The 20709-nt window shown below is 37.1% G+C and overlaps 1 protein-coding gene across 1 annotated transcript in view; it reads left to right on the top strand.

Moving 5' to 3' along the window:
- Positions 1–20709, top strand: part of LOC110212554 (meprin A subunit beta) — a 45933-nt gene that overhangs the window by 19885 nt on the left and 5339 nt on the right. Inside the window, exons 8-12 of the mRNA XM_078151785.1 lie at positions 1066–1281; positions 4110–4550; positions 11198–11380; positions 13748–13877; positions 18371–18575. Of these exons, the coding sequence (XP_078007911.1) occupies positions 1066–1281; positions 4110–4550; positions 11198–11380; positions 13748–13877; positions 18371–18575 (1175 nt within the window). The remainder of the gene's footprint in view (positions 1–1065; positions 1282–4109; positions 4551–11197; positions 11381–13747; positions 13878–18370; positions 18576–20709) is intronic.

The following is a 20709-nucleotide window of genomic DNA, read 5'->3' as shown; positions in this document are numbered from 1 at the left end:
CACATTTTTTTTTTACCTTCTACAGCTATATTGTCCCCTTCATAAGATGTGAACTTATAAAGGGCAAGAACCATATTTTTATAGGTCTCAGTCTTCACTTTGAACATAGCAGGTGCTGAACAAAAACTAACAAAGAAACCTATATTTAGCTAGTTAAGAAGCAAATAATCCACTCTGACTTAGCCCCACGATCTCCCTGAGGTAACTTTTACTCAGAAGGTTGAGTAATTAGAATTACCGTGATAGAACATGAGAGGAGAAAGGAACTTGGAGAACATCTAGTAGTTTTATAAACCTCAAAATTTTTACAAATGAGAAAACTGAGGCTCAGAAAATGAAACAATTCATGCAGTTTGGACCCCTCTGGAGCCCCTTTCCTGATCTGATCTCTCTTCTTCCTTTCTCATATTCATGATGTGTACCCTGAGGCACACATTCACAGAGCACTTCTTTTCCTCCTGTGGAGGGAGTAAGGCTTGTGTTTGTGTGCAGATTTGGCAGGAGCTCCAACCTGTAGCCTAATTTTCAATGTGAACACTTATTCTTCAGAAATCAAGAAACACTACCAATCGGGACTTTATTTTTTGTTTTTGTTGATTGTCTAGTCTCAAGAAAGTAATGAGGAAAAATGTTAATGAAGATTAAACTTAAAAATGTGTCACGTATATGGGATATTGCCCCAAACATTTACCAGCACACACCTGAACAAGCAGGATGTAAAATGACGCACCAGATTTTTAATGTCTTAGTACTTGTGATTGTCTTTTGTCTCAGTTTCCCCTCTTGCCAAATGTGGTTAGGCATGAAGCCATGTAAAAGCAGAATGTTTTACTATTGTAAATGTCTTTCCCTCCATCACATGTGTGACTGACTAATATTTTATTTAGCATTGACTCAATGAGCTAATGTTCCAAGTCCTGATTGTAGCTTAGGTTGTACAATATGAAAAAAATATATAAGCTTTTGGTGATTTCATGTATTAATATTAACTATACCCGCCTATGAAATTTTTTCTTCTGAAGCCAGGGTCTTCAAGTGTCTAATCTCTTCTTTGTCCTCTTCCAGACTCTGGTTTCTTTATGCATTTCAACACCAGCTCTGTGAACGAGGGAGAAAAGGCAATCTTGGAAAGCCGCATATTTTACCCCAAGAGAGAATTTCAGTGCTTGCAGTTTTATTACTACAACGGCGGTAACGAAGATGACCAGCTCAAGATCTACGTCAGGGAGTATACCTCAGAAAATGGTAATGGCTTTCTCACTCTGGTGGATGAAGTGAAAGGTATGAGATTTTATCTTCAGATAATTAAGCTTGACTTTGATCTGAGACCTTCTGTAACTCTTTGTTTCCCTTCCTCCAACACATTGGAGCTTTTCCTCCTTTATAACACTGTGTTTTGGTCTTCTGATGGTTTGAGATTCATGTGGGATTCTCAGCTAGAAGCAACCCTAGTGATTACCTGGTTCAGGACTTTCTTTTTTTTTTTTTTTATTCTGCCTTCTCTTTTCCTTGCTCAGTTTTGTGAAACCAAACATCTGTTTCTTTGCCTGACAGCCATTTTTTTTTTTTTTTACAAATCAGAGAACAAGCAATTGACCTAAAGATCTTGCGATTAGATTAACTAGAGGCTAAAGGAGCCTTTCTAGAACTTTTACTTGGAGGGCTTGAGTTAAATCTCTGACTGCTGCCTCTTGAATAATTCAGGGTTCAGGATCACTGAAACCTGATGGACTCTGGAAACCCCTTTAGTATTGTATAGAATATAGCTAGGCAGTAATTTTCTCTAGCTGAGGGGAATCTGTCTTGCTAGTCAAGCATCTTACCAAGTGCCAATTATGCCCCCTTTATTTTATTTTATTTTGGTCTGCACCTGTGGTTTTGCTGTTTGTAAGGGGCTTCTGGTAAGGAAACCCTCTCCTTCCTCACCAATCCAAATCAGTCACAGCACTGAATTCTTATCTTGAGAGTTGCCTGAGCACATTTCAAAGACTTGCCCAAGGCCGAATAACAAGTATGCATTAGAGGCAGGGCTTCAAACCAAGTCTTCCTGACTCTAAGGCTGGCTCTGTAGCTAAAAGGCCATGTGGTCTCTCCCTCCCACTCATTTTACAGTGGTCATTTCTGTTTACTGCTTCACTGACATGAGTTCCTTACCTCAGTTTTTGACTGGCTAGGGATTTCTGGGACAGCTTTTTACATATCCTTCCCTTCCTCCTCTTGGGGATGTGGTGAGAGGGAATGAGGTGGTGGTATGCAAGAGAGATGGGCATCGTACACTAACAAAGATGGTACAAACAGTAAATGTTCTATCACTGAAGATCTTGAGGTAGATGTTGAAGGCTCACTTTGGGGGATGTTGCAGCTAGAATTAATGATTTGGACAGGGGTTGTTCTAGAAGATTCCTTATCTCCTTCCTCACTCTGTTTATAATTCTGTATCAAGGTTTTTGTTATTGTTCAGTCGTTTCAGTTGTATCTGACTCTTCATGACCCCATTTGGCGTTTTCTTGGCAAAGATACTGGAGTGGTTTGCCATTTCCTTCTCTAGACCATTTTACAGATGAGGAAACTGAGGCAAACAGGGTTCAGTGACTTACTCAGAGTCACATAGTTAGATGAGTGCCTAAGGCCAGATTTGAACTCAGAAAGATGAGTCTTCCTGACATCAGGTCCTGAATTGCACCACCTCACTGCGCCCTATATCAAGATATCCACTTCTATATGGATAAACTTAAAGTGAGTGGTGGAACAGTGGATAGAGCACTGAGGCCGGAGTTAGGAAGATTTGAGTTCAAATCTAACTTCAGATATTTACTAAGTGGGCCAGTATTTGGGCCCACTGGCGTTAGGCCCGTATTTTAACCTCCATCTGCCTCAATTTTCTCACCTATAAAATGGGGACAAGAGTAGCTGCCTCCCAGGGCACATAGTAGATGCTTAATAAATGCTTGTTCCCCTCTTCCTTGTGGCAATAGGCCAGGTAAATTGCCCAAATACCATGACATTGAGGTGACTTTCCGGGGAGCAAGATTTCCGAAAATAATCTTTCTGGGATTGGTATTAATCTGTGTATTATCACTGGGTAGCTGGTAGTAAATCTGCCAAAATTTTTCCCTAGGAATTCATACATTTCTAGGACTTTCAAGTTAGTAGGATCTTAGAGTCCTATATAGGCCCAAAATATTAAACAGTTTCATGGAATATTTAGCTAACTTTGGATATGATGGAACTACAAAAAGACAGCCAGGAATATTCTGGTTCAATCACTAGACTTTGAAGATAAAGCTGCAAGAGATAAATATCATGGTATAGAGGAAAGGGTGATGGGTTAGTGATCAGAGGACCTGGGTTCAAATTATGGCACTACCGCTTACCAGCTGATAGCAAGGGAAAGCCACGTAACCCTTGGAAGCCTTAACTTTCTGATCTATAGAATGAATGAGCTGTCCCTAAGGTCACTTCTAGCTCTAAACCTATGACCCTCTTGGGACACTTCTCCAAAAGAATGCGACTTTCAAACAGAGGTAAGTACAAGGATAGAAAGGCCATTCATCTGACTCAGTGTGGTAGTTCAAAGACCTGAGTTCAAATCTAGTCTCAGGCATGTGATAGCTGTGTAACCCTGGGTAAGACATTTAACTTCTGTCTGCTTTAGTTTTCTTATCTGTAAAATGCGAATAATAATAACACTTACCTTTCAGTGTTGTGGTGAGGATCAAATGAGCTGTTTGTAAAGTGTTTTGCAAACCTTAAAGTGCTATTTAAATTTTAGCTATTATTAGTATTAGTTCTTACATTCTTGTAAGCAGCACAGAAGTAAAGCTTAATTGCTAAGTATGGCTTCATATTTAGCCTTATAACCCTGGAAAGTATAGGCAACTTCATAGATTACTAGATATGTGCTCAAGCATTCTCTCAGGTCATGTGAGCTGGCATGAATATTGGGAAGTAAAATGTTCAGACGTGAGAGTGGATAGAACCATGACATAGCACATTATTGACTTTTGAACTACTGTTTAGTCTTGGAGGCTATGGACTATTCTTATTTATTAATATATGACTTGGTAATTGTCTAACTTTTTAAAGCCAACAGTTCTCTTCTATTACAGATGCATCCATTGGGAGCTGGCAACTCTATCATGTACCATTGGCAGTTACCACCAAATTCAGGGTGGTATTTGAAGGAACTCGAGGTATTGGCACGTCAGCTGGTAGTCTCTCCATTGATGACATCAACCTTTCAGAAACACGCTGTCCTCATCATGTGTGGAAGATAAGCAATTTTGCACAACTCAGTAACTCAGATGGAGTCATCGTTAGCCCTCCATTTTACTCTCCTCTAGGCTATGCCTATGAGGTTGAGTTAGATGTAAGTAATCAGACTAATGTAGGGATATATTTCTCCCTGATCTCTGGAGCCAATGATGAACAATTACAGTGGCCATGTCCGTGGCAACAAATCACAATGACACTATTGGATCAAGATCCTGATATTCGTCGGCGCATGTCCAACCAGAGGAGTGTGACCACAGATCCATTCCAGACACTTGGTTTGTAATTTTTTCCCTTTATTCCTGACACATTTCATTTACAGTGGGAAACTAAGGAGGGAGGAAGGGTTGAAAATGGCACTAATTGCTGATCAGTTAATAGGGATCACCAGTTAGTTTGGTATAAGATTCTAGAGTCTTTGGAGTAATGGATCTTGGAGGAAGTATTGCAGTGATTGCAACAAGGTGAGTGTCAAGAATGATGGGCAGCAAAAGCTCTAACAGAAAAACTTGGAATGATAAGGATGGCCACATGAGAAGTCTGGGTCAGGACAGATTGGATGCAAAGGGTAACTACCCTACCCAATTAATTCTCAACCTCTGCTTTAGGTCCCACTCCTGTTTCCTGATTACTTCACTTTCCTGGCTTCCCTAGGTGTCCCTCAACTACCCTGGTTACACCAGGGTTAGACATGATAGTAATATAATTCAATTCTTGAGTAGAAGAGACGTGATTAATAAATGGTTGTTGAATAAATGAATGAATTGGGTTAAGCAGAGACAACAGGGGAAAGGATGGCATTGGGGGAGAGGAATATAATTTAGTCATTGAAAAGTTCTTAAGGATTGGTCCGTGCTGTGATCATCATTCCTCTTTTTCTAGTTCTTAAAAAGAATGGTATTTTGAGGATGGTCTTCTGACTATTATTTTAAAATTATCTTTTTATTTTTTACCTGTTTATTTTCAACATTCACTTAAAAATTTTGGGTGTCAAATTCTCTCCCTCCATCCCACCTGTCCTCCATCCATTGAGAAAGCAGGTGATATAATATCAGTTATACATGTGAAGTTATGAAAAACATGTTTTTGTATTAGCTATGTTGGCAAAAATCATGAAAAGCAAATAAAGTGGAAAGAAGAATGCTTCAGTCTGTACTCATACCTCATCAGGAAGTAGATAGCATTTTTCATCATGAGTCCTTTGGAATTTTCTTGGATCCTTGTCTTGAACAGAGTAGCTAAGTTCATTACAGTTGGTTATTCTTACAATATTGTTGTTACTGTGTACAATATTCTCCTGGTATAGCTCACTTCACTGCATTAGTTCATAAGGTATTCCCAGGTTTTTCTGAAACTGCATCCTTAATATTTCTCCTAGCACAATGTATTCCATCACAATCATATACCACAATTTGTTTAGCCAGTCTCCAGTTGTTGGATTTCCTCTTAGTTTCCAATTCTTTACTACCTCAAAAATAACTGTTATAAATATTTTTATACAAATAGGTCCTTTTCCCTCTTTAAAAAAAATATCTTTGGGATACACACCTATTAGAGGTATTGCTGGGTCAAAGGGTGTGTACAGTTTTATAGCCTTTGGGCATAGTAGTTCTCAAGAGTGGTTGGACCAGGTCACAACTCTATCAACAATGCATTAGTGTGCCTATTTTTCCACATTCCCTCCAGCATTTATTATTTTCAATTTTTTGTCATTTTAGCCAATCTGATAGGGGTGAGGTGGTACCTCAGAGTTATTTTAATTTTCATTTCTCTAATCAATAGTGATTTAAAACTTTTTTTCATATGACCCTTAAAAGCTTTACATTATTCTTATGAAAATGGCCTGTTTTAATCCTTTGACAATTTGTCGACCGGGGAATGGCTCTGATTTTTTTATAATTTTGGATCAGTTCCTTAAATATTTGAGAAATGAGGGCTTTATAGGAGAAACTCGCTGTAAAATTTTTTCTCTCCATTTCTTGCTTTCCTTCTAATTTTGGTTGCATTGATTTGCTTTGCACAAACCCTTTTTAAATTTCATGTAATCAACATTATCCATTTTACTTACAGTTATCCTCTCTATTTCCTGCTTAGTTATAAACTCTTCCCTTATCTATAGATCTCAAAGGTAATTTTTTCCATGCTCCCCTAATTTACTTATATTATCCTTTATGTCATATACCTATTTTGACTTTATTTTGGCATAGTTAAGATGCTGGTCTATGCCTAGTTTCTTCCAAACTGCTTTTGAATTTTCCCAGCAATTTTTGTAAAGTGGTGAGTTTTTGCTCCCAAAGCTTGAATTTTTGGGTTCATCAAACACTGGATTTACTACTGTATTTTGTATAGCTAATCTATTCCACTGATTCACCACTCTATTTCCTAGCCAAATCCAGATTGTTTTGATGATCATTACTTTGTTATATACTTTGAAATCTGCTAGGCTGCCTTCTCTCACATTTTTTGCATTGATTCCCTTGCTATTCTTGATCTGTTGTTCTTACAGATAAATTTTGTTATTATTTTTTTCTGGCTCTTAAAAATAATTCCTCGGTAGTTTGATTGGTATGGAACTGAATAAGTAAATTAGTTTAGGCAGAATTGTGATTTTTTTATTATATTGTCTCGACCTTCCCATGAGCAATTAATATTTCTCCAATTGTTTAGATCTGACTCCTTGTAATAACTTATAATTATGTTAATATATTTCCTGGGTTTGTCTTAGCAGGCAGACTCCCAGGTATTTTATATTATTTGCAGTTATTTTAAATGGACTTTCTCTATTACTTCCTGTTAGACTTCATTGGTAATATATAGAAATGCTGATGATTCATATGGGTTTATTTTATATTTTACAACTTTGCTAAAGTTGTTGTTTCAACTAGTTTTTCTGTAGCGTCTCTATGATTCTCTAAGTATTACCATTATTTCATCTGCAGTGATAGTTTTTTCATTTCCTATTTTTAGTAATTTTTCTTGCCTTATTGCTATAACTAGCTTTTCTAATACATTATTGAATAACAGTAGTGATAATGGACATCCTTGTTCTCCCCCACCCCCGATATTACTGGGAAGGCTTCAACTTTATTACCATTACAGATAATAGTTGCTCTTGGTTTTAGGATAGATATTCCTTATTATTTTAGGAAAAGCTATTTACTGTTATGTTACCTTGTGTTTTCAACAGGAATAAGTGTTGCATTTTGTCAAAAACTTTTCATGCATCTATTGAGATATCATTTTTGTTGTTTTTGTTATTGATATGGTCAATTATACTTATAGTTTTCCTAATATTGAACCGGTCCTGCATTGGTGGTATAAATCCTACCTGATCATAGTGTATGATCTTTATGACATATTGCTGTAACTCTCCTTGCTAGTTTTTTATTTAAAATATTTGCATTGATGTTTTGTAGGGAATCTGGTCTACAGTTTTCTTTTTCTCTTTTTTAAAAAAATTCCTGGTTTAGGTAGCAAAATCATATTTGTGTCATGAAAGGGATTTGGTAGGACTTCTTTATCTTTTTAAAAAATAGTTTATATTGCATTGGGATTAATTGTTTCTTAAATGTTTGGTAGAATTCACTTGTAAATCCACCTGGTCCTGGGAAGTATTTTTTTTAGTGAAGTCATTTATAGCTTGTTCAATTTCTTTTTCTAAAAGAAGTATTCAATTATCTCCTCTTTCAATCTTGACAATTTATCCATTTCACTTAGAGTGCCATATTTACTTGTATGTAATTAGACAAAATTACTCCTAATAATTTCTTTAATTTTATCTTCATTGGTGTCGAATCTATCCTTTTTATTTTTGATAGTGGTTATTTGGCTTTCTTCTTTTTTTAAAAAATCAAGTTAACAAATGATTTATCTATTTTATTGTTTTTCCCCACAAACCATCTAGTAGTTTTATCAGTTCAGTGGTTTTTCATTTTCAATTTTATTAATTTCTTTTTTTATTTTTAGGATGTATATTTCAATGTTTAATTGGGGATTTTTAATTCATTCTTTTTCTAAATGTTTAGTTGCATGCTCAATCTCTTTTTTTCTCTTGTTGTACACACTTAGAGATATATAAATTTTGTCATGTCTCATTGGTTGTCATTCTCTTCAGTGAAATTATTGTTTCTATGATTTTTTCTTTGATCCACTGATTCTTCCGGATTAGTTTATTTTCCAATTAATGTTTAATCTTTGCTTCCAAAGGCTCTTTTTTGAATACAATCTTTATTGCCTTGTGTTCTAAGAAGGGTGCATTTAATATACCTGTTTTTATGCATTTGGTTATGAATTTTTAATGCTCTAATATATAGTTTTTGTGAAGGTTTCATCACAACTGAGAAAAAGGTATACTGCTTTCTATTCTTGTTTAATTTTTCCCAGAGGTCTATAATTAACTTTTAAAAAATTCCATGTATCTTCTTAACTTCTTTCTTATTTATTTTATGTTTATATTTATTTAGCTCTCAGACATGAAAGCTGAGGTCCCCATCAGTAAAGTTTTACTGTCTATTCCTGTAACTCATTTAACTTTTCCTTTAGGAATCTGGATGCTATACCATTTGGTGCACATGTGTTTAATGTTGATATTTATTTGTTGTCTACGGCACCTTTTAACAAGATGCAGTTTCCCTGCTTATTCCTTTTAATTAGGTCTATTTTTGCTTTTGTTTTGTCTGAGATAATGATCGATACTCCCACCTTTTTTTCTTCAGCTATATAATAAATTCTGCTCTAGCCCCTTATTTTAGCTAGCTGTGTATTTTAACTGTTTCAAGTATTTCCTGTAAACAACATACTGTTTAATTTTGGTTTCTAGTCCATTCTGCTATCTGCTGCCATTTCATGGATGAATTCATCACATTCACAGTCATGCTAATAACTATGAATTTTTCTCCATCCTGTTTTCTTGTTTATCCTTCTCTCTCTCTTTACCATGTCTCCTCCTCAAAAGTCTGTTTTGCTTCTGACTACTGCCTTTCTTAATCTGCTCTCCTTTTTAACCCCACCTTTCTCTTATTCTCCTTTCCTCTTCCTTTCCTATTGGGTAAGATGGATTTCTGTACCCAACTGAGCATGTGTGTATGCATATGTGTGTGTGTGTGTGTGTGCATGTGTATACAAACACACACATATATATTTGTATGGATATATATGTTTATATATGCACATATATTTTCCCCTTCTTTGAACAAATTCAGATGAGAGTGAGGTTTAAGCATTGCCCACTCCCTTTCCATTATTTTCCCCTCCACTATGAAAGATTTTCCTTGTGTACCTCTTTTATGCGAGATAATTTCCCCCATTCTTTCTCTCCCTTCCCAATTCTCTCAGTACATTCCTTTTTCTCACACATCCATTTTTTGGAGACCATTTCAACATAATCAACTCATACTCATGCCTTCTGTCTATGTAGAGTCCTTCTAATTGTACTAATAATGGTAAAGTTCTTAGCAGTTACATGTATCATCTTCCCAAATAGGAATGCAAATGGTTTTACTTTACTGAATCCTTTATGAGTTCTCTTTTATGTTTACCTTTTTATGCTTCTCTTGAGTCTTGTACTTGAAAGTCATTTTCTACTTTTCTTTGTTCTATTCATTAGGAATGCTTGAAAGTCCTCTATTTCGTTAGATATCCTCCCCCCCAAAAGGCAAAGAAGTTAGGATTACAAAGAAAACTTAGTATAATTACAAGGAAAACTGAATATACATAATAATAATAATACTAGATTACACTAAGTTTTCATTGTAATCCTAACTTCTTTGCCTTTTAGGATATCACATTCCAAGCCCTCTGATCCTTTAATGTGGGAGCTGCTAAATCTTATGTGAGCCTGACTATGGTTCCATGGTATTTTAATGATTTCTTTCTTGCTGCTTAAAGTATTTTCTTTTTGACCTGGGAGCTCTGGAATTTGACTATAGTATTGCTGGGAATTTTTGTTTTGGCATCTCTTGCAAGAGGTGATCAATGAATTCTTTCAATTTCTATGTTACCTTCTAGAATATCAGGGCAGAGTTTTTCTTGATAATATCTTAAAATATGATATCTAGGCTCTTTCTTTGATTGTTGCTTTTAGATAATCCAACAAATCTTGAATTATTTTTCCTCAATCTATTTTCAGGTCAACTGTTTTTCTAATGAGATATTTCATACTTTTTTCCATTTTTTATTCTTTTGACTTTGCTTTATTGTTTCCTGACATCTCATAGAGTTATTAGCTTTCACTTGCCCAATTCTAATTTTAAAGGATTATTTTTTCTTTTTCTCTTTTGTGCTAGGCAATGGGGTTAAGTGACTTGTCCAGGGTCACACAGCTAGTAAATGTTATGTGTCTGAAGCTAGATTTGAACTCAGGTCCTCCTGAATCCAGGGCCGGTTCTCTATGCACTGCACCACATAGCTGCCCCTAAAGAATTATTTTTTCAAGTGGGCTTTTGTACTTCTTTTTCCTTTGGCCCAGACTGCTTTTTAAGGAGATATTTTCATCATTGAAGTTTTCTACGTCTTTTACCATTTGGCTAGTTTCTGATTTTTTTTTAAAGGTTCTATTTTCTTCAGCATTTTTTTGTGCTTCTTTCACCATGCTGTTAATTGTTTCTTCATATTTTTTTTTTGCATTTATCATTTCTTTTCTCAATTTTTCTCTATCAATCTTAATTCTGAAAATTATTTTTTTAGTTCTTCTAGGAATTCTTGTTGGACTTGCTGTCCAATTCACCCCTCACCCCCTTTGAGGCTTTGCTTATAGCTATTTTGACCTTATTGTCTTCTTCTGAATTTGTATCTTGATCTTCCCTGTCACCATTTAGTTGCCTAATCTCCACCTAATTTTATTTCATACCTTTCATACCTTTGCTTGTTTTCACAACTTCACAAAAACCTGACCTTACTGGATGTGACCTATGAATTGCTTTTTCAGATAATAATGAAACCTTTGTTTGGGACAAGCCCTCCAAAATAGGAGAGACAGCAACTTTCCCTAATGGAACATTATATAGCAGAGGTCCAAGGTATGGAACCAGTGTCTACATAACCCACCAAAGGATGCAGGGCAGAGATTTTGTCAAAGGAGATAATGTTTACATGCTTCTGACTATGGAAGGTATGTCAATACGAGGTGACTCTTTTGTAGAGAATGATTTTATGTGTAATAGGTGACTTACTATGTAGTTTCTATGTTCTATTTTCAGGTGTACGCAATGTGTTCTAAGGAGAAGAGGGCAGGGTAGGGAAGGGGAGGGCAAGAGACATTTCCAGACCCTCTTGAGATATTTACAACATGAATAAAATAATTTAGCTGTGGCACGATGAAGGTTTCTAGAATAAGGAAGAATATGTCCAACTTAGATCTTGCAACTAGTCAACTGGGAGACAGGGCTGTATATAAGAAAGATCCATGGCCTGAGAGTAAGTCCTCCTGCGTTTTAGTCTCAGCTCTGCTGTAAATTCTCCATGTGACTTAGTAGTATACTTCTCTAGGACTCAGCCTTAATTTCCCCAACTATAATATGAGAAAATTGGACCAGATTAGGGGTGGGGAACAGTGGCCTCAAAGCCACATGTGGTCCTCAAGTGTGGCCCTTTGACTGAATCCAAACTTCAAGAACAAAAATATCTTCATATACATGTCTATGTGTTTTTCTCTGCCTATCTTTCTAGAAGTTAAAAAAAAATCCATTTACCTCTTAAAACAGCTGAGCTCCGACAGTTGATAAATGTAGATCGATGATCTCAGCCTAATGGGTACACTCTCTACATTGATACAAGTTGTAACCCTTACTTATCTTATTAGTAATTTCATGAGCTTCTGTACCCAATAAAATCATCACTTGATACTTGGTCTTCTGGTGTTGAGCTTCTCCAAATTGAGATAGGCTGGGCTTTGGGCAATGGGCCCACTAGCAACCTTTTTAGCTAGGTAAGACCAGTGGTATGCTGGGTAAATGTTTAACAACTGGCTCATCAGAAAATAAATGTATGTAAAATATGTTTTTAAGTTTAATTTGAATTATTAACATTTCTCTATTACTTTTTTCAGCCTGTACAATCAACAAATCGATAAATCAAGTCCTGATTCATAGCATTTGCTGGTTTCTGAAATGTAAATGCTCATAATGAAAATTTAACAATCACCTCTTATGAGCTGGTTTGAGCTGTATCCAGCACATCCCTGGGCCTGCCAGAGCTTGTACTGTATCGATGTTGCCTTTTACTACCCTGGATCACCTCTGCACTGTGAAAAGGCATCAGAGTATATTTCCTATTTCAATAGTTCTCATGTTTCCTTAATTAGAGCCATAATTTATTTTATGTTATGCATAACTTATGAGAAGCAGTGTGACATACAGGATAGAGAACTGTCATGGGAGTCAGGATGACCCGGATTTAAGTCCTGCATCCTACACATACTGGCCATGTGACCTTGGGTAAGGTCCTTAACCTCTCAGTGCTCCAGGGATCTTTCCAAGATAAAAATTAGAAAGTAGTTGTAGATCTGTATTTGTTGAGGAAGTTGGCTCACTGTGAGCTCTGCACACTAATGAAGTTTTAGGTCTATACCAAACCACCCACCTTGGGTTCTCTCTGGGTCTCAGTTTCCTCATCTATAAAATGAGGGGGATGGGACTATCTGTTATTTAAGGTCCTTGGCTCTAACATATTCTAATCTTTGATCTTCCTGCCTTAAGAGGTGATGAGAAGAGGTCTTGTGATAGCAAGTGGCCCAGTTCCAACTACTGGGGTATTTTGACTTTCATATGTTTGATAGAAACAAAACTAGATCATATCTCTTGGCATGCATCACTTAGCATTGTCCTATTCTTTTGGAGGGAGATAAATATTGCTATAAGCAATAAAAATGACAGTTTCATCAATTCTGCCAGATCCTATATTAATTTCACCTTTATAACTTTATCTTTGCATCCCCAGCGTGCTTAAGAAACAAGTGCTTTCTGATTAATAAAAGCAGGCAAAATGTGTTAACTCTGAGCACATGCAGATTTATCTCTGCCAATTTCCCCATTTTGAAACCTCCTGAAACACTCAGCATAGCATGACTTTCTGCATTGGAATGTCCATCTTTTCTGTATTATCCTCATCAAGTGGTCATCTAGCCTCCTCTTGAAAACCTCCAGTGCTGGAGAACTCTGCTGCTAGTGCCTCATCTTTCAGATGACCTCCTATCGATCCTGTTTCTATATTCTATGTGTCTAGTTATTTACATGTTATTCTTTCCACCAGAATGTATACTCCTTGATGGTAAGGACATTTTTAATTTCCCTTTATTTATTTCCCTAGCGCTTAGCACCATGGTTGGTAAATATTAAACACTTAATAAATGCATATTGAGTAATTAACTAGGTCTCAATTCCTCAATGGCTCTAAGTGTTCTGCAATACCCATAATTCAAAAACTTAAGACTTCATGGTTCAAAAACCAACCTCTATTCATGAACCCTTTTCTCCCTTAGATATATCAAATCTCATTTCTACTGAGCCATCACCTATCCCTCCAACGGAACCTCAAGCAGATCTCTGTGCAAACTTCACCTGTCAGAATGATGGCGTCTGTATTATCTTCAATAACAAAGCAGAATGCAGGTAAAAAGACAGCTTGTATCTCTAGGCATACTTTGATTTATATGACTTCTTTGTGAAGTGTCTCCAGTTGTAAAAAAGAGGTTTGGAAGTTAATGAAAGGTATGTTCCCATGCCTATATCCCTCGCAATGCTGCCCACATAATATTCGTAGGATCTCAATATCATGGACTTATAGCTGGAAAGCACTTGAGATGCCATTGAATCCAACCCCCTGATTTTACATATGAGGAAACTAAGGTCCACAGAGGTCACACAGGTAAAAGAGGCAGAGTCAGGATTTGAACCCAAATCTTTCAATTCTGAATACAGTGTTTTCTATTGCAGGTGCCATTGCACTGTAATTTACTTTGTGTCCTACAAGGGCTAGTAATGAGGAGAATGATATTGCTTATGAAATAATGAAAAATAGTCCATCAAGTATTAAATCAAATGGGTTCTTACTTTTTACTTTATGAAGAAAGTTTATTCTTTATTTAAATAAAATTGTCATTTTTACCATATTGTTTTGAAAAAATATTTCTTCTCATTGAAAAAACTACTTATTTTTTTGGGGGTGTAGCAGCATAGTCCTAGGTACTTTTAAAAAAACTTGTCATCCTCAAATAAAATTAATACAAAATTGTGACAGTATAGTCCAGCAACTGTTACTTCCTTTTACCTCTTCAGACATCTTTGCTAGATTTTCCTCTATGTTTTTCCCACTAATTGTAGGTGTCCCTAACTGTGGCTGGCCCTCCTAACACTGTAAGGCTTTATCCTGGGCCCTCTTCTCTTCTCCCTTTATACTGTCTCTATCAGTAATCTCATTAGGTCCTATGCGTTCAATTAAATCCCTATGCTAATAATACCAGATTTTATTTTTCCATTGCTGTCCTCTATCCTGACTTCCACTCTCATATCACCAATGTGAGATATCTCAAATTGGATGTTCCATAGAAATCTCCAACTCAACATATTAAAAAAACCAGAGCTTTTTATTTTCCCCCCAAACTCTCTCCTCTTACCAACTTTCACATTACTGTCAAGAACAACATCATTCTCACAGTCATCCAAGCCCTCAACCATGGAATCATTCTTTTTTTTTTAATAATTTACTTATTTTTAGTTTTCAAAATTCACTTCCATAAGATTTTGAGTTTTAAATTTTCTCCCCCTTCCTCTCTTCCTCCCTCCCCAAGATGGTGTGTAATCTGATATAGGCTCCACTTATACATTCATATTAAGCATATTTTCACATTAGTTATGATGTATAGAAGAATTAGAACTAATGGGAGGAACTGTGAGAAAGAAGAAATAAAATAAAACAACAAAAGAAAAGGAGAGCGAATAGTATGCTTCCATCTGCATTCAGACTCCATGGTTCTCTTTCTGGATATGGATAGCATTTTCCATCATAAATCTTTTGGAGTTGTCTTAGATCCTTGCATTGCTGAGAAGAGCTAAGTCTATCAAGGTCAGTCATCGCATAATGTGGCTATTATTGTATATAATGTTCTCCTGGTTCTGCTCATTTCACTCAGCATTAGTTCATATCAGTTCATATAAAAACCTTTCCAGGTTTTCTGAAGTCTGCCTGCTCATCATTTCTTATAGCACAATAGTATCCTGTTACATTTATATACCACAACTTGTTCATCTATTCTCCAATAGATGGGCATTCTCTCAATTTCCAATTGTTTGCCACCGCAAAAAGAGCTGCTATTAACATTTTTGTACATGTGGGTCCTTTTCTCTTTTTTATGATAGCTTTGGGATACAGATGTAGAAGTGGTATTGCTGGGTCAAAGGGTATACACAATTTTATAGCCCTTTGGGCATAGTTCCAAATTGCTCTCCAGAATGGATCAGTTCACAACTCCACCAACAATGCGTTAGTGTTCCAATTTTCTCACATGTTCTCCAACATTTATCATTTTCATGGTATCATTCTTTTTTTTTACCTTTTTATTTATTTTTAGTTATCAACAATCACTTCCATACACTTTTGAGTTTTAAATTTTTCTCACCTCCCTCCATAAAACAGCATGAAATCTGATATAGGTTATACATATACATTCCTATTAAACATCTTTTCACATTAGTCATTCTGTAAGGAAGAATTAGAACCAATAGGAGGAACTGCAAGAAAGAGGAAACAAAACAAAACAGAAGAAAAAAAGAGCAAATAGTATGCTTCAATCTGCATTCAAACTCCATAGTTCTTTCTCTGGATGTAGATAGCATTTTCCCTCATGAGACTTTTGGGGATGTCTTAGATCCTTGCATTGCTGAGAAGAGATAAGTCTATCAAAGTTAATCATTGCACAACATGGCTGTTACTGTGTACGATGTTCTCCTGGTTCTGCTCACTTCACTCAGCATCAGTCCATACAAGTGTTTCCAGGTTTTTCTGAAGCCTGCCTGCTCATCATTTTTTATAGCACAATAGTACTCCATTATATTTATATACTACAACTTGTTCAGCCATTCCCCAATTGATGGGCATCCCATCAATTTCCAGTTCTTGACCACATGGTATCATTCTTGAGTCTTAATTTGCAGTCGTCCCAAAGTGAAATGGGAAGAACATGTTTAGAGCAATGAACGTTTCCCAGCCCTTATATCTGCTTTTGGGACAGTACAATGGAAAATGAGGAGCAGTGTGCCCTGTTGGATGAAGAACTTTCCTTCAAGCCAGGAAGACTTGATTATTTCAAGTCCTATCTCAGATGAATACAGGCTATATGACCTTGGCAAGTCATCTGATCTCTCAGGACTCTAGAGTCTAGATAACAGATAGCTCTCTAAGGCTCTAAGTGCTAGAAAAGTTGCTGACCTGGATCAGTAGAGCTCTTTTTCATCTGACTGAGAATTCCTTTATCAATAAAATACCAATTAGTCACTATCCCTACCCTAAAAAGTATAATTATAATTTTAGAATGTATCCAAACACCTCACATTTATACAATGTTAATAATATAATTCAATATTAATAAAACAAATGGCACATGACCCTAAGGCAGCTATAGAAAGATGGATACTTCCTTGTCAAAAAGGAAGAAGATTGATAGATGTTCTCAGGGCACGGTATAAATAAATCAATCAACAAGTATTTATTAAGCACCTACTATATATCAGACACTTTGCTAGGTATATAAGTGCACATAATAAAAGAGTCCCTACTCTTAATAAGCTTATGTTCTAATGGTGGAGATAATAATTATATGTAAAAATAGACACAGCAGAAATATACAGTGAATAAATGTAAATATATCCCAAAGTATTAAATACAAGCTTATTTGAGAGGGAGGTTACTAGTAGCTGGGAAGATCAGGAAAGGCCTCATGCAGAGGACAATGCCTGAGTTGCATCTTACAGTAAGAGGGGGACTCTATGAGGTGAAGGTGAGGAGGGAGGATATTCCAGGCATGAGGAATGGTCAGTGAAAAGGAAGGATAGGCCCAGACTTGGGGAACATTGCACTGTATATGAGGAACAGAGAGAAGCCAGTTTGGTTAGATCTCACACTGCAGGACGAGAGTACCATCCAATGAAGCTGTCAAGATAGATTGGGGCCATATTATGTTGGGCTTTAAATGCTACACCGTGGGGCTTGTGATGTGTCCCAGAGTTAACAGGAGGCCCCTGGAATTGGAAAAGTGTGGGAGTGACATGTTCTACACTTAAGAAAAGTTGCTTTGGCAGCAGTGGGTAGGCTGGGAGACATGAGGTAGGGAGACCAGTTAGGGGATGGTTAAATATCAAGTTCTGAGTCTGGCACTTATTGGCCATGTGACCTTGGGCAGGTCACTTCAACTCCTTGGGTCTCAGTTTCCTCCTGTATGAAATGAGAGGGTTCGACTGGATTATCTCGAAAGTTTCTTCTAGCTCTACATTCTCTGATTCTACCTATGCAATGAGCTCTTTTGAGTACACCACACTGTCCTTCCTTGAGGGGAAAAGATCACAACTGCATAGACACAGCACAATATGTGTATATGTGTATGTTTGTGTATGCATGTGTGTAGGAAAGTCCTTGCTGAGTTTGCTACGGACAGCAGTCCCATTCATTAGATAATTTTATTTGAGTTTTGGAGTTTTTCTAGTACCAGCTGGAGAGCAGTTTCATTCTTTCTGACTCACTGCATCCCTGTGGTTTCCATAACAGAGCCCAGACTATGGAAATTTGGGACATGACAGGTTCAGAGCTATTCACCACTTTCCCCATTACTGGCTGCTCTGGCATCATCCTATAATTTGCTGCCTCTTTCCACAAGTCAGGGGAGGGATGATACATAGCTCTCTTTTTCTTGAGGATGTATTTTAGGCTCTGAATATTGTAGTCAGACATAACACAATTAAACAATTTCAACTCAGCAAATATGTTTTTTTCCAGTGATCTTTCCTGCTGTAAAGTTACTGACACTCTGAACCTGAACATATTGAATGTTAACCAAATAACTTTTGAAGTACATCTTGCTACAATATTTCAGAGTCCAATTCTTATTCTTTAGGTGTCAATCAGGGAAAGACTGGTGGTATTTTGGAGAAAAATGTGAGAATAAGGGCTCCACCAATGACACCATCATTGTAACAGTCTCATCCGCTGCAGCTGTGTTTGTTGCTATGCTGATAGTGACTCTTGTGAGTGTCTACTGTGTTAAGAAGAAATACAGCTCAAGGAGCAATGCCAATGCGTCGAAAAAGACCTTCAAAAATGTAAGTATGCAATAATGTAAAAGAACAAAAAATGGCAAAAGGAAATCATACGCTGAGTCATCATAATGAAACATAATCTTAGTCCCAGAGAATAGATAATGAAATATGTAACCCCTCCTCTTAGTGCAGATGTGTGGGACTATAGGAGCAGAAAAATACTTGTGGTCATTATTGTGTTTGCTTTTACATGATTGTTTTTCTCGGTTATGAGTGAGGGTTCAGTTTTGGAGGGATACAGAAATATATAAAAAAATTAAAAACAAATTCATCAATGGAATTTTTTTTTTGAGCTAGGCAATGGGGTTAAGTGACTTGCCCAGGGTCACACAGCTAGTAAGTGTTATGTGTCTGAGGCTGGATTTGAACTCAGGTTCTCCTGAATCCAGGGCCAGCGCTCTATCCACTGTGTCACCTAGCTGCCCCAATGGAACTTATTTTTAAAAAGAAAGACACAGACTGTATGCATAGGGCTCCAAGGATTTCCTTCTAGCTTCTAAGACTTTTTTTTTTCTTTCTAGGTGTAATAAATTTTGACAGATGATGTTGTTATCCTCATTCTACAAAAGAGGGAAATGAGGAGATGGGTCATTTCCACTAATCTTCTTCCTCTTCTTCTGTAGTACTTCTTGCTTCCCATTGAACCTATGGAAGGGATAGAGAGTATGACGTCACTATTTAGAAAGAACAGAATATGGAGTTCGTTAGCTATCTTCTCCCTCATCTCCTGCGTGCAGACTCACACTTTCTCTGAGGAAGGCATGAGAGATGATGGTGGTGATTAAGTGCTGGGAGGCAGTGTGGTTCAGGGGAAAGAGCACTGACATGAGAGCGTCTGGTACATTCAGATCCTGTCTGATTCTTACCACCTGTGTGACCTTGGACGATTAACTTCATCTCCTTGCACCTGTTGGCTCCTCCCTAAAGTGAGGGGGTGGGACTAGATGGCTGCTGAGATGCCTTCCAGCTTTACATAGCTGAGCCTCTTTAAAGGCCTTTCTTGTTGGTCAAACCCATGTTGAGAAAGGCTTTGGAGCTCATCCTGCTGGAGAAGATTCCTAAATGTTTTATGCAGGGTTAGTAACAAGTAGATGCAAGGATCAAGCTAAGGTCTTTGTGATTGGGCCCACATAATTCACAGATTTCAAGTCACCCGGGTTCTCATCATTGAGGGTCATGCTTGATGCCTCACTTTCCTTCACCCGTCCCCTCTCACTTAGTTGCACAGATATGATGTTTCTATCCCCCCAAGATCTCTCGTGTTCACCCCTTTCTTTATGCTTCAAGAGCCACCACCCTGGACTATTATGATAGCCTCCTAATTAGTCTCCTTCCCTCAAGCCTCTCCTCACTCCAATCCATCCTCCACAGAGTTGCCAAAGTGATTTTCCTAAATCATGTTACCCCAGTATTCAATAAACTACAGTGAATCAAAACCTCTAGAATCAAAACCAGATTTCTCTCCTTGGCATTTAAAGCCCTTCACACCTTGATTCTGGTGGACCATTTCAATTTTATTAGACACTATTCTCTATGCGCGCAATGTTCTACCAGTCAGGCCTACTTGCTGCTACTCACAATCGACTCTCCATCTCTCATCTGGCCTTGCACTAGGCTTCTCCCCTTTTCTGTATCTCTGCTCAATTCTTCTTCTGCCTGAGGCCTTTCTTGGTCTCCTCAGCTGAGGGTAACTTGTATGTATAATATGTATACACATCTATGTATGTATATAGACACAGATGTGTGTACATATTAACATACATATGAACACATATACTCACATGTGTATGTATGTATATATGTTTCTTTTGCCTCTCTTATTAGAAGGTAAGCTCCTTGAGGACAGTGACTTTTGTTTTTGTCTTTGTATCCTTATTATCAAGTAAAGAGGCTGTAAGATAATAGCCACTTAAGATACTTAATGAATTCTTTATTTTCTTTTTTGTGAGGCAATTTGGGGTTAAGTGACTTGTGCAGGGTCACACAGCTAGTAAGTGTCAAGTGTTTGAGGTCAGATTTGAACTAGGGTCCTCCTGACTCTAAGGCCAGAGCTCTATCCACTGTACCACCTAGCTGCGCTGACTCACTTAATAAATTCTTGATTGTTTTATTGAGATTAATATGGGGGGGGAAGAAT

The sequence above is a fragment of the Phascolarctos cinereus genome, unplaced genomic scaffold (assembly GCF_003287225.1).
Source record: "Phascolarctos cinereus isolate Bilbo 61053 unplaced genomic scaffold, phaCin_HiC Scaffold_4;HRSCAF=312, whole genome shotgun sequence".
In the NCBI taxonomy this organism is placed as follows: domain Eukaryota; kingdom Metazoa; phylum Chordata; class Mammalia; order Diprotodontia; family Phascolarctidae; genus Phascolarctos; species Phascolarctos cinereus.
This window is presented reverse-complemented; position numbering and strand designations above follow the sequence as displayed.